Source organism: Carettochelys insculpta, chromosome 2 (assembly GCF_033958435.1).
Source record: "Carettochelys insculpta isolate YL-2023 chromosome 2, ASM3395843v1, whole genome shotgun sequence".
Classification (NCBI taxonomy): Eukaryota; Metazoa; Chordata; order Testudines; family Carettochelyidae; genus Carettochelys; species Carettochelys insculpta.
The window spans coordinates 152246924-152261193 of NC_134138.1; the positions used below are offsets into that span (position 1 = coordinate 152246924).

A 14270-nucleotide genomic window follows, 5' to 3' on the forward strand; every position below is an offset into this window, starting at 1 on the left:
AATATATTTTAAATTAGATATAACTGTGTAAATACTGTTGTCTATTCTAGAAGATGTATAATATATTTCTACCCACATAACTTTTTGTATGTGAGTGTACGTGTGTGTGCACCACTCAAAAGTTATTTCTTGGAATCATTTGTATATACACACACAGACCAATCACATGTAAATTTATAATTGATAGAGCAAACATGAACTATTACAAAATCTAAACATGAAAATGTGCAACAATATAAAAATCTAACTAACTAGCGCTGTTCATGCCTTAGGTTATATTCTGCTTTACACGTCAGGAGTGTGAACTGTTCCAAGGAACTTTTGCTTACCCTTACACAGCCCAATGAGGGAAAAGCGAGTGAAGAAATTATGTCTAGGAGGGAATGCTGTAATGAGTAGTGTGGATAATACTTTAGCCGGCGGACAATGCTATTAATCTGAGTTTAGGGATTAAATTATTATTACCCTTTGTCAGGGTGGGGAACCTCTAGCCAACGTGTCAGATACAACCCTTTCCTTAATTTAATCCGGCCCATGTCATGTCTCCATTTCACAGGCCAGAAACCCTGAGTCTCAGCATTCCTTTCACACCCTGCCCTTCTCCCCACAGTGCTGGAATTTCCACTGCAGCGGGAGGCTGGTTGCCTGTCTCTGTGGCCCTTAGGTGCAGTGATGGCTGATTAGGGAAGCTCTGATTCCCAAGTGCACCTGTCCTTTAATGCGCATTGACTAGGAACCTGTGGCAGGATCACTTGTCCACATCATGACAACCTCTGGGAGCAGCATGGGGCCAGGGCGTGGGGGGAGTCTCCTTTAGTCCCACTGTGTCTCTGACCAGGAGCTGCCTGAAGTAAGCCTCACCCTCAATCCTCTGTCCCAGCCGCCAGCCCCCACTTGTGCCCCTATCCCTTGCTCCTGCCCTGAGTCTGCTCCACAGCCAAACTCCCTTCCTAATCTGAACCCTCTGCCCAGCTTTGAACACCCTCCTGCTCCTCAACCTCCACCCCAGAGCCCACTCCTGTACTTCAAACCTCTCATCCCAAGTCTGCAGCCTCCTCCTGCATCCCATGCCCCTCATTTCTGGCCCCAGGAAGGAGCCTAGGGAAATCCCCAAACCTCTGCAACCCCCACCCATAGGGTGTGTGTGGCCCATGTCTGATTTTTTTTTCCCTGTGGGTTAATGGCTCCTGACAGAAGAAAGGGACCCACCCCTGTTCTCTGCATGTCAGTGTTATACAGTCATGATTGCTCAGTTCCAAAGGTAATTAACAGAAGAGTTCAGCCTAGCTGATTATCTCTGGAAGTGGAAAGATGGTGTAAGTGAACATTATCTACAAAAATGCATAGGAAAACAAGTTGAATTTTGAACTTGTGGAGGCATGCTCTTTATGGTCCTAAACCATTCTGCTATTTTTGGTGAAATCTAGTTTCAATCTTTGGAGTGTCTGCCAAGCTTCAGAGGGGCTTTTACATGTACTGAGGAGCCTGTTAAATCCAAAGTGAAGGTGGATGGGTATATGATACGAAAGCTGATATGAAACTTCCCCTGGATTTACTGGTGCCATTGAATGCTGACCTCTTTTTGATAAGCTCAGCTAAGAAGTCAGTTAAAAGAAATTTTGCAACCTCTGTACATAAGAGTTTCTCCTTTTTCACTTCATTCCTTAACATTACTTAATCATTGAACTTAAGCACCTGGAAGGTGATGTGTCTGAGCTTATCAGATTCCTGCCTTCCACTTCCAGGTATTCAGTGGGCCTTTTTTGATATCGGATGTGGATGGCTGAGAGCCCAATATAACATGACAGAGAAAAGCTTCTGAAGAAACCTGATAGTATCCATCCCCTCTAAATCCTCAGCCGGGCCCGAGAGCTGAAGATAGTTTCTCTAAGATCTGTTTTCTAAGTCATCCTGTTTTTATTCCAGTCTGCCTGGTGTAAGATTTCTGGGGACAATTTCTTCTTTAATTTCAATGGTTTCAATGGTAATATTCGTCAGCTCATTTTTCCAGTGAGCCATTGGCAATTTTACATTACATATGTCTTTACAAAGGCCATGAAAATCTTTAGCTATTGAGTATTTTTTTGAGTCAATCTGTGAGGAATTAATGATCTAGGTAATGGGATGCACCTTACACCCTTGGCAAGTTTGTGAATGATACTAAGATAGAGTAGAGGTAGATAACTCTGGAGGATAGGGATAGGGTCCAGAGTAGTTTAGAAAAATTAGAGGAATGGGGCAAAAGAAACCTGATGAGGTTCAAACAAGGAGAAGTGCAGAGTCCGGGACAGAAGAATCTCACATACTTCCACAGGCTGGAAGTTGACTGCCTAAGCAGCAGTTCTGCAGAAAAGGGACCTTGGATTATGTTGGACAAGAAGATGGATATGAATGAGCAGTGTTCCGTTGGTGCCAAGAAGACCAACAGCTTATAGGACTGCATTAGTAGGAGCACCGTCATTATTCCCCTCTATTCAGCACTGATAAGGCTACATCTGGAGAATTGCATACAGTTTTGGGCACCTCCTTATAGAGAGGGTGTGAAGTTCAGAGAGTTCAGCACAGGATAACAAAAATCAACATGGAACCTGAATTATGAGGGGATGCTGAGGAACTGGGCTAATTTAATCTGGAAAAGAGAAGAGTGAGGGGGGATTTGATAGCAGCCTTCAACTACCTGAGTGGTGAGGGGGAGGGGGTAGCGTGTTTTCAAAGAGGATGGAACTAGACTCTTATCAGTGATGGTAGATGACAGAATAAGAAGCAATGGCCTCAAATTGTAGATGAGGAGATCTAGATTGGATATTAGAAAAAAAGCCTATTTCATTTGGAGGGTGTTGAAGCACTGGAGTGGGTTGTCTAGGAGGTGGCGGAAACTCCTTAGATGTTTTTAAGTCCCAGCTTGACAAAGCCCTGGCTGGGATGATTTAGTTGGGGTTGGTCCTCTTTTGAGCAGGGATTGGATGAGATGGCCTCATGAGGTTTCCTCCAACCCTAATATTCTGTGATTCTAATAATTCTTTCAGTGCCACAATATTGTAGGCTAGGTTCTGCTATGACCTTGTGATCTCCCTTTATAACTGCTTTGGTGATTCAGACTTAGGTCTTTTGTTTCCCCTCATTTTTTCATTGGAATCTATGTACAATAGTTTGAAGTTTATCCATTGGATTAATGTAAACTTTCATGGCAGTAATTTGTTGCCAGTTTGCTAGGGAAGTAATCATTAAAGACGAAACTATATTTGCTGAGTGAGGTGGTCTGGGATTAGGCAGCCATCTTCCTTTTGAGTGCCAGGTGACCTCTGCAGTCTGAATCTTACACTGTTAGAAAACCTTAAGTTAAAGTAGTAGAGGATTTTACAAATTGAATTTTAATGACTAGTAGCAGAGGGGTGGCCATGTTAGTATCTGAAAAAGAAGAAGAAATCCTGTGGCATCTTATAGACTAACAGACTTATAGACTCTTAGTCTATAAGGTGCCACAGGACTTCTTGTTGTAATGAGTAGCAGGTTAGCTGAGAGCCTCATGCACTGGTGTTTGGGTTTTTTGTACTTGGCACTGAAGAAAAGGGTTTGAAAAAAATATGCTTAAGATTATTTGACTCATGGACTCAATAGTTCTTTCCCTTTTGTTTTTCAATCTTTTTAGAGCTTGTTCAGTTTACAAAGGTTTGTTTTGATTATCAAGCTAAGCAAACAGTGCCCTCACAAACACAACTAGGGGAGGTGGGACATTGGCCAGTGCCTCTTCTCTTGTATTCCTGCAAGAGCAGGACAGGAGTCCATGGTCAAAGGCAGCAGGTGTCTACAATTTTTGGTGATGCCTACAGCAGGCCCAAGTCCTGGCCCCACAACACCTGCCTTGTAAGGGGCTCAGGTAGGGGGGTTTGAGGTGTGGGAAGAGCTCAGGGCCAAGGCAGAGGGCTGGGGTGCAGGCTCTGTGGTGTGGATGAGGGGTTTGGGGTGTGGGAGGGCCTGGGGCAGAAGAATGGGGCACAGGAGTGAATGTTCTAGGATGGACATGAGGTATTTGGAGTGTGGGAGGGGCTGGCACTAGGACCTCCCTCCTTCGCCCCTCCCTCTCTCCTGTTGCTCTCCTTCCCCAACTCCCAAAACCACACTCACTCACCCAAGCCCCAGGCAGGAAGGACTCCACTTGGAGTTAGTTGGAGGAGGAAAGGGGAATGGCACGCCCCGCCTCCCTCCACAGATGCAGTCAGTCTGCTGTCAGGGCTGCTCATTGTAGCCAGGCTGCAATGGCAGCAAGCAGCAATGGACAGCACTCAGAGCGGCGTTGCTGGCTGCAGGAAATACCAGGCAAAAGTCAGGTCTTCTCAGGTGAGGCTGCCCTAGGGATGCTTGAGGGAGGCATGTGGGGCAGCAGGTGAGACTAGGGGAGGGACCCAGCCCTGACATTGGTGGACTCCGGGTCCCAAAGTCCCACTATTGATGGAGCCTAGGCACCATGGGTCCACACAACTCACCGCCTGTGTCCGTGGTGCGGGCTGTCACGATGGACCCGAAAGCATATTTTGCTGCTGGCTCTAATGGCCTCCTACTGCTGTCTTTGAAATGTATGGTACACTTTTCCATGTGCAAGCAACTGTGGGTGGAGAGAGGCTGCAATGAGGAAAATGTGGTACATTTTTGTAGCTGTAGTAAAGGCAATGATGAACATGCTCCCTGCAGCTCACTTTAGGATAATATGGCTTCCTGGCTTTAGCTTGCATAATGAGCACAGCACAGCCCCGGTGAAGTCACTGCAATTGCAGGGTTATGTCAGGCCAGAATTTGTCCCACTCATCACCACTCATGTCATACAGATCCTTCCTTTCCTCTCAGTATAGCTCAGACACAATGGCTACAGCAACAATGGAAGCATCTGTTGATTGGTGTTTCTGTCGGCAGAGATTTTCTGACTAAACTTCTGTTGACGGAATGCAGCCATACACCAAAGTGGATGGCAAGAGCAATCCACTGTGTTGACAGAGCAGCTGGACTGCCCAACTGATATCTTGACAAAACAGCCGACCAGAAGCACAGCAGACAGGGCTGCCCCGTGTCCTGGAAGCCCTGTCTATCAATGGAAGGGCCCCCCAGAGCATCCACACAGCTTTTTTGTTGATAGAATCTGTCGACAAAGGTACTCTTCCTCATCTGGGAGAGGCAGAAGGTTGTCAGCAGAAGTGCCAAGTTTTGTCCACAAACTGTTGACGAAACACATTTTGTGTGTGGATAAGCGGTGAGTTTTGTTTTGTCGAAAAGTTTTCTAGTGTAGCCATAGCCCATATGTCTTAATTTGTCCCTTTTTGATGGATGCGTGGATATACTCAGTGCAAGGCAGAGCCACATGTTCTACAATATGCTCCAGTGGGTTCAGATGGCTGTTTATTTGCACAACATATGCACAACTGCATCTGATGTCACTGTTTGTAGCTTAAGTCTAGAAAATGGTGCTTTCTGCAGGACAACATGGTGCCTTTTCAAAGGGTTTGGATTTACCTTCATGACTTCTGTTAATATCAGGACTCACGTTGCTAAATTCCAATGTGTTTTAAAACTTTAGCCGAAGACCTTCTGGAGAAGTAGAAGCAAAGTCAAATGCTGTTTGGCTATTCATTCAAACCAGAAGTGACTGTAAGCTGTTTTTTTACAAGGTTCTTTTTTCCCCCCTCTTGAGTTTTAGTGAACTCAGGCTGTATTAGAAGTGTTTGTATCTTGATTTGCAATTCTAATAGATTTTTACTATTACAGCAAAAAGCCTTCTGCCAGGAAATGCATACCTGAGCCAACCATGAAAGTTTTTGTTGCCATCTTAATTTCTCCAATTTCAGAATCTAAACATAATAAAAACATCACATCACTGTAATGGCTAAAAATCAGTAACATAATTAATTCAGGGTGATTACATGTTATTTGAAAAGATGAAATTTTAGAGGCTATCCTGAGGAACTTCAGTGCTTGGAGTAATGTATCTCTTGTGGGTAGTTTAATACACTTCCAGGCTATGTCTACACGTGCCCCAAACTTCGAAATGGCCATGCAAATGGCCATTTCGAAGTTTACTAATGAAGCACTGAAATGCATATTCAGCGCTTCATTAGCATGCGGGCGGCAGCGGCGCTTCGAAATTGATGAGCTTTGCCGCCGCGCGGTGCGTCCAGACGGGGCTCCTTTTCGAAAGGGCCCCGCCTACTTCGAAGTCCCCTTATTCCCATGAGCTCATGGGAATAAGGGGACTTCGAAGAAGGTGGCGTCCTTTCGAAAAGGAGCCCCGTCTGGACGCGCCGCGCGGTGGCAAGGCTCGTCAATTTCGAAGCGCCGCTGCCGCCCGCATGCTAATGAAGCGCTGAATATGCATTTCAGCGCTTCATTAGTAAACTTCGAAATGGCCATTTGCATGGCCATTTCGAAGTTTGGGGCACGTGTAGACACAGCCCCAATGTGATGTGTTAAAGTAATAGAGCCAAATCCTCACTTGCAGATCTAGCTCATAAACGATATCTATGGTAGCTCCAACAAACCTGAGCTAGCGACCTGTTGATCATCCACGCCCTGTGGGCTGGCCTGTTTGTGAGATGCATCATTTGGTCTTTTGGGATTGACAGTTTATTCAAGGTCGTATATAGCTTGTAGAAAACTTAACTGGACTTTTTAAAATGTCAAATTAGCAGATGCATTGAATACTGGACAGCTTTATTTGATTATTATGGGTTTTTTCTCAAGGATAGAATGGATTCTTATACTATAGTTATGAATCCAGTCTAAGTGCTTATTGATTTCTCATTCATCAGGTATGTTCAGGCATTGCTTATCTAAGTTTTCAAATATGGTTAACTAGCCTTGATGTTCAGGTTTTAAAGGGCATCCCTTTTCGATGTAACATTGTTGAATTTTATTTTTTCTTTCTTGCATCACAGGAAGAGTGCCAGAACTATATCCGCGTGCTTCTCGTGGGGGGTGACCGGCTCTTCACTTGCGGAACCAATGCTTTCACTCCTATTTGCACCAACCGGACGGTATGAGTACATGATGACTATTGCCATTGTGAAACAGAGCAGCTCTAAGAGTCTGTGCAGATTGGTAACAGGATATTTCACTTAACAGACTGTTAGTTCAAATACAGCCCTAGATAGCAACCGAAAGTATCATCTGTCTCCGGGGTTCTCACCCTTTATCTTTCTGAGGCCACCACAGTATGCTCTTAGAACTCCACAGCTCGGCTGTGTGAGAATAAATGGTTTTCTGCGTTATAAAAGCCAGGGTCAGCATTAGGAGGTGGCAAGCTGGGCAGTTGCCTGGAGGCACCATGCCACAGGGACTCCACTAAAGATACAGTGGTCAGGCTTCAGCTTCAGCCTCAGCTGATGAGGCTCAGGGACCAGGCCTCAGCCTGCTGTGGTACGGCTTTTGCTAAGACAGCCCCTTGCTTGCAGCTCCCCAGGGGTTCCCACACTCCAGATTGAGAAGCTATTTTATCCATTTCCTGTATGGATTTTTGTGATTTCCACAGTGAACCAACTGCCACGTCATGAAAATCACCATCTTATTTGAATGCATTTAGCCCTCTTGTTGTCTGAGAAAGACTGAAACAGCCTCTTGGCTCTATAAAAGCATCCTTCACACTAGAGATGAGGGATGTTGGCAGGTAGGTTAGGGAAATTTGCACTGCTGTTTCACCCTATAAGCTTGTCAGTCTTACAGTGTTCGAGAGCATCTTTAGAGTGGTGCAGGACCCAGGACAAATCAGCCTCTGCACTTGCCTCTTTGCTGTCCGCCTGCCACTCGTCTCTTTGCCCACCTGCCTATCGCTTGCCTCCCTGCTAGTTTCTTTGCCATCCATCCAGCACTTCCCATCCATCCGCCCAATGGCCATTCTCCTCCTCCCTGTCTGTCCACTCACCCGTCTCCTCACTCCTCCTGCCTGCCTGTTGCTCACCTCCCCTCTCATCTCCTCACATACCATCTGGCTCAACCCGCATGCATTTGACCACTGCTGTCCTCCTTGCCATTCATCCACCCACCTGCCTCCTCAGCCCTCACCCACCTTACCTTTCTACCCACCTTGTCACTAGAATATGGGACAAATGTCATCCTGATTGCACATCATTTGGGAGAGGGGGGCAAAGAGATATGCACTGGGACAGTCCTGATTTTATTGACAAGCAGGCGCCGGACCCAGGGTGGTTGCTTTGACTTGCCCTACTGAAGAAGTAGGTCTGGTGTTCAATGTAAGCAATACCTACACATACTTCCAGCATTACAAGAAATGAAACAGCTGCATTTGCAATATGCAAAGTAGAGTGATCAATTAAAAATAGACTTCATAGGTTTGGCCTAAAATCTAAGTACCTTTTCTTAGCTTTTTCTCAAATGTATTTCAGATTTATCAGAATGATTTAAAATACATGCAGCATGTCATTTCAAATAAGATTATTTCTGAAATATTAGCAGAAGATCAAAAAGGTTTCTTATATTTTTTTTCCAGTAAAAAAATGTGGAACAAATGTTTTTGTTTTTGTTTTTTTTAATTCCAAGGCATGTTCACAAACACAACTGATATATACTGAACCTTTTGAAATTCATCTTAGGTTTTAGGACCAGATACAATACGACACATACAGCTGAATATTGGTACAGAGAGAAAAGAGATTTTTAGAATGAGTTCAGAGTCCAGTTATGGTAAAAATATGAGTTTGAGTGATTTTATTGAATGCTTTCTTAGAATTTTACACTTTATATTTCACAATATAGTGGTACATAAGAGATGAGAGACAGCCACATATCAAGTGTGTTAAGCTCTTCAAATGCTTATTCATTTGAGTTGCTTAGTAGATGCATGTTCTAGCAAATGCCAGAGGTTTTTCTCTCAGTGGTGTCTGTAGAGGACTAGGCTCTGGCACCTGCTGTGGTGGGGCATGAATGCAGCTGTAAAAGGAGCACTGTTGGTTGTGCCCTCCTTCAATTCCTTCTTACCACCATAAATAGTCACAGAGAGGTATCCGTGAGAGTCTTATCTTCACCAAACATAACAGCAATCCTGTAGCGCTTTATAGACTAACAAATAATTGATTAGCTGCTGAGCTTTCATGGGGCAGCCCCACTTCTTCAGCTCTGGAAATAATGAACTGGCATGACGAAAATGTAAGAGAGAGATAAGAAAAAAAACAGAAATTAAAACTGACAAATCATGGGGGGTGAGGAGGTGAGGGGCATAAAGGTAGGGAGGAAGGGGAGGAAAATTATTTACAGCAAATGTCACTTAACTTAATATACACTTGCAGTAAGTAATTTTCTTCCACCACCTCACTGCTCTTCACCCTCCTCCAGCTGATTTGTTGGTTTTCTTTTTTTTTTAACTTCTATCTTTCTGCTCAGCGCTGATGAGGCCTCATCTGGAATATTGTGTCCAGTTCTTTCCCCTGCAGTACAGAAAGGATGTGGATGCTTTGAAGTGGGTGTCTTCTAGCACTCCAAGTTCTTTCAGATGGTCTTTCACAGCAGGAACAAAGATATGGTGGAACCAATACAAAAATATATCCTTGACCATTCGCACAATAGGCTGTGCCTTGCACTACACTGGTAGATGAACAATACACTTGAATGCCCTTGGTCACTTGAAATTTGAAACCACTAGCAACTTGATTTTGTGTGTGTTGCCAGCATTTGCACATGTAAGCAGGGTGATATAGTCCTTGTTCCTCTTGGATCCAGGTGCACCAACCTCACCTGCACCATCAAGGGTTGAAGACAGCAGGCAATGCCAAAAGAATCCTGTTCCACCAGCATTGTAGATGTTGTCTGGGTTACTCCATGCTCCCCAATCAGCTTCTGAAAAAACACACAATATTCCTCTGCAGCCTTGTGATCAGCAGACTGTTTCTCTCCAGAGACATCAAATCTTCTAATACCATATTGTATCTTAAAACATGCCAACTAACCATCAAAAAGCAAAAACAAAAAATCCCACAGATCACAGTCATTTCCAACTGCTGATAAAGTCCTTTTCAGTCAACATTGGGTCAGAAATTGGATCTCCCTCAGAACGCTTCAAGGAAAGCCATTCATCCAATACACTATCTAATTGCTCCAGTTTTGGCTTGTACAAAATACATCATTTCTCAGTTGCTTTGCTTGTCTCAGCAGCTGACACGAATTTCATTTGCCTTCTGCACCTTAACATCATAGATCATCCATGAGCCAATTCCAAGCTCTTTCATAAATTGGCTCCTATTTTCTCCTCTTTCAAGGTGCCTAATCAGGTCCAATTTCTGTGCTGTAATCAGTACAACACATTTTCTTTCCTGCCCTTTTCTTGTTGATGGTGTATGACTAGCCATAGCTGCAGGATGGGTCCGCTAATACTTGAAGATGGCACTGTATTATATTCAAAGGCAAGACAAGAAAAGCCTTCACTGACTCATGTTTACAAATGTGACATCTTCAAGTGCTGGAAAATTATACCGGACAGCCATTGCAATTTTTCTGGTTTACCAAAGGGTGACTTGCATCGCTATCTATGGCAGATGCCATTTAACTGAGTTTTCCAGATATCTAAGTGATAGTTAAGAAGGCTTTCATCCTACTATTGCATAGGATGGGAGAGGATAATCAAGACACATCTTGATTTTGAAACTTCAGAAAGGTTTTATGTATACAATTTGCTTTCCAAGTTGCTGCTGATAAATAGCATTTTTAAGTATCGTCCTTAATTCATTAATATAAATGTTTTCCCCCTTCATGCACGCACTTTTTTTTTTATCTGAAAGACAAAAAGGCCAGAAAACCATTGCACCCCTGACACAGGCATGGAAAAAAGATGTTAAAGAAGTTTGCTTGGCACCCATAAATGGTAACATGAGACAATTGCTGGGGCCATAGAGTTTTTCTCCCCGAGGGCATGGTTTGACTCATAAGTCCTATGTATTTGTTTTTTTAAACTCTTCCAGTTAAGCAACCTGACAGAGATACATGATCAGATCAGTGGCATGGCTCGCTGCCCTTACAGTCCCCAACACAATTCCACAGCTCTTCTCACTTCCAGTGGGGAGTTATATGCTGCTACAGCCATGGATTTTCCAGGAAGGGATCCCGCTATTTATCGTAGTCTGGGTGCTTTGCCTCCTCTCCGTACAGCACAGTACAACTCAAAGTGGCTCAATGGTAAGTATTGCCAAGCCTCAGTGCTTTTGGTTTTTTGTCATATCCCATTTTCCTCCTACAGACATTGTTTAAAGCCTGTGCTTTGGATATGTGGGTTTTTAAAAATGCTTTTGTGATCTTAAAAATTGTTTCAGAGCATTCCTTTCTTTGGATTGTGAGACAAAGCAAAATCGATACATAATACAACTAACAATACCTCGATGCAGGACATTGTGGGTCATATTTTTAAAGGGGTCAGCCTGTCTCTAATGTACATACAACTGTATGTACAATATTTGTTACTTAGTTAAAAATACAATCAATAGAATTTACATGAACAAACACACACATGAGATTATGCTTCTGTGACCTGGATCCCACAGAGGCCAGCTGAGGTTATTCAGTTAGGTCCAAACTGCAAAGAATGAGGTATTCACTCCTCAAAGCTGGTGAATATTCCAATATTAAGATTTACTGAGCCAGCACATAACAGCCTCTATGATACCTTATTGGTTACCCAGAAGCCAACAACACAGTTTCCTTAAAGCAACCCAATGTTAGGCCTCCACTCAGACCCTCAAATCAGTTTCAGTGAGGATTACTGAAGATCTTATTCATCACACGAGAAAAGTGCTACCAAACACAAAGGATTGCATACATTACCCCCCAGGTAATGAACATTTCAAATCTTACCCCAAATATATGCTATAGCCAATCCATAATAATGAAATGAATATTATTTAAAAAGAAAGAAAAGAGAGTGGTAACTGGTCAAGAGATTAGTTTCATAGGAGTCATTCATAGAATACTGAGATAAAAATTCATAGTAGAGCTGTTGAGCTTTGTAGTCCTTTCAGTTCTTTCAGCATTAGTCCAGAGTTATCAATCAATTCAAAGTCAATTTTAGGGGTACCAGGGTATCCAGGGATCTCAGTCTTGTGACTTGAATCCTCCCACATAGAGCATCCAAGCAGACAAGAGACAAAAATGATCAGGTCCAAAATATCTTATATGAACTCAGGCTTCTCATGACAGTTTAAAGCCATTAAGCAAACATAGGCAGTCCTAGAGACTTATTTCCCAAACGTTGTCAGTACTTGTCTACATGGGTTAACATTTAGCAATTGCCCCTTTACTATCTTTAACAGGTGGTTCGCTCTGTACTTCAAAGAGAATTCAATGCAATATCATTACTACTGTTACAGTTCATTTAAATGTTAATATCTCATTTTGATCTCTGAGTTGACAGAATATAGGAATCACTTGATTACATTGTTAGACCTCTAAACAGATGGATGCAAATTCACAAAACACAGACATTGTCTACCAAAATGTCTTTAAGGGCTAAATTTAGGTAATTTTATTTTACAGTTTGCTTTCTAAGCTATAGCCTCCATTCAAGCAAAACACTTAGGCATAGGATAGCCACTCACATACCCACAATAGCAGACATTCCCGCACTTCTGGAAACAGCATGGGACTGCGGTGTGGCTCCATCCCCACCTGTGCAAGGTCACTCCACATAAGGGCCATTAATTTGAAGAGCGCACTGAAAGAGGTAAACCAGTGCACTCTTCAAAGTGGCATCTGCCCATCTGGCACCAGATAAAATTGTGTCTGGTTTCTCAGTACTAGACAGGAGACAAATCTTAGAAAAGCAGGACTGTCCAGCAAAAACAGGACAGACAGCCTGCCTACTTGGGCAGCTGGTTAACTTCAAGTATGTGAGCAGTCCCATTAGCTTCAGGGCCTAACTATACAAGATGTATCAGTGAAAATATAAATACTGAAATTTTGAAATTTCAGCCTAAAAAGCACATTGTGCACCATGGTAGAAATATTTTTTTTTTTTAAGTTGAGATTTTTTTCTTATTAACTGATCCTTGTAAAATAAAACTAAACAAATTATGCACATGAGAAAATGCTTTGTTTAACTAACTCTTGATGTGCTTTTCAACCTTACATTCTTTTAAGTCATGATATATGAATTCTCAGTGTTTATCCAAACCATTTTGGCTCAGAAATCTTGATGAATGGAGCAGCACTAGATGTATGGTATTCTCACTATAGCAGGTAAATGAGGGAGTAACAAAGAATGCATGTTTCCTGTAATAAATTTAGATGAAAGTTGCTTGGTGAAAATATTTATGAAAAATATTGTTGTTGCAGTCTCTGAGCCTCTGTTAGCCTCTTTTAAAATCTCTGTACTGATGTTTTGTACAAAGGTCTGTTCTGAAAATAATTAGTCTTGGTCCTGCCATGCAGTGTTGTCCAGAAATAAATATACTTTAATAAATATTTGTTTTGATTATTAAATTTTAAATGTTCTTCCATTGCTCTGTGCAATTTTTACAATGGTTTAAAAATGTATGTTAAATAATCATATCAACTTCTATAAAGAAGTGACTCATACAGTTCTATTCTTGTAACAAGTATTGCACAGATGGAATCAGAGAAGGGTGAAAATGTGCAAGAAATATTTTCCTGTGCTCCTGCAGATATGAAACAGCCAAGCAGACCTTGTTTGAACCATTAAAAATTTCTCATGCATGTATGTGGCAAACTTCCCATTGCCTTCAATAGGCTTGTGAGTGGTCCAATGGTTCCAATGCCAAATTATAGTCTAGAGTGAATGTTTACAGCAGTGACAAATACATGAAAATAGATGAAGGGCAGAGTCTTTATGTCTGGGGACTTTCTGACAGCACTAAACTTCTGTGTATGTAGTTAATGTTCAAGTTACTGTGACATGAAACATAAATATAACAGCTGTTCACAGAAATGTAGGAACTTGACCATAAACAGCATATACGTGTCTGAATTTGCAGACGTAGGGTTAACTGTATAGTGTGTCTCAGGTGTGGTTACATAGGAGCACTCGGTCTGCCAAAAGAAGTAGCCCATCTTGATGTTCTTCTGATGAATACTTGGAAAAGCAGAAGCACAGAGTAAATAACTGGAATAAATTGAATTCTTCAGGCTTCTTGGTAAGGCCACGTCTTGAGAGGGAAGAAGGTGTGTTTTTCAATTATGTTTGCTTAATGAAGTTAACAGGAGTGATGGAAAACCCCATTAAGCTGCAGACTAACAAATTTGAATCTGTTCATGGCCTAAGGAGGAAGACTAGC

At 42.5% G+C, this 14270-nt stretch overlaps 1 protein-coding gene across 6 annotated transcripts in view; it reads left to right on the forward strand.

Annotated features, from left to right (window-relative positions):
* SEMA5A (semaphorin 5A) overlaps positions 1–14270 on the forward strand; it is a 596575-nt gene that overhangs the window by 318625 nt on the left and 263680 nt on the right. For all 6 annotated transcript variants that reach the window (XM_074987855.1, XM_074987853.1, XM_074987858.1 and 3 more), the window contains 2 exons: positions 6921–7019; positions 10950–11163. In XM_074987855.1, the coding sequence (XP_074843956.1) occupies positions 6921–7019; positions 10950–11163 (313 nt within the window). The remainder of the gene's footprint in view (positions 1–6920; positions 7020–10949; positions 11164–14270) is intronic.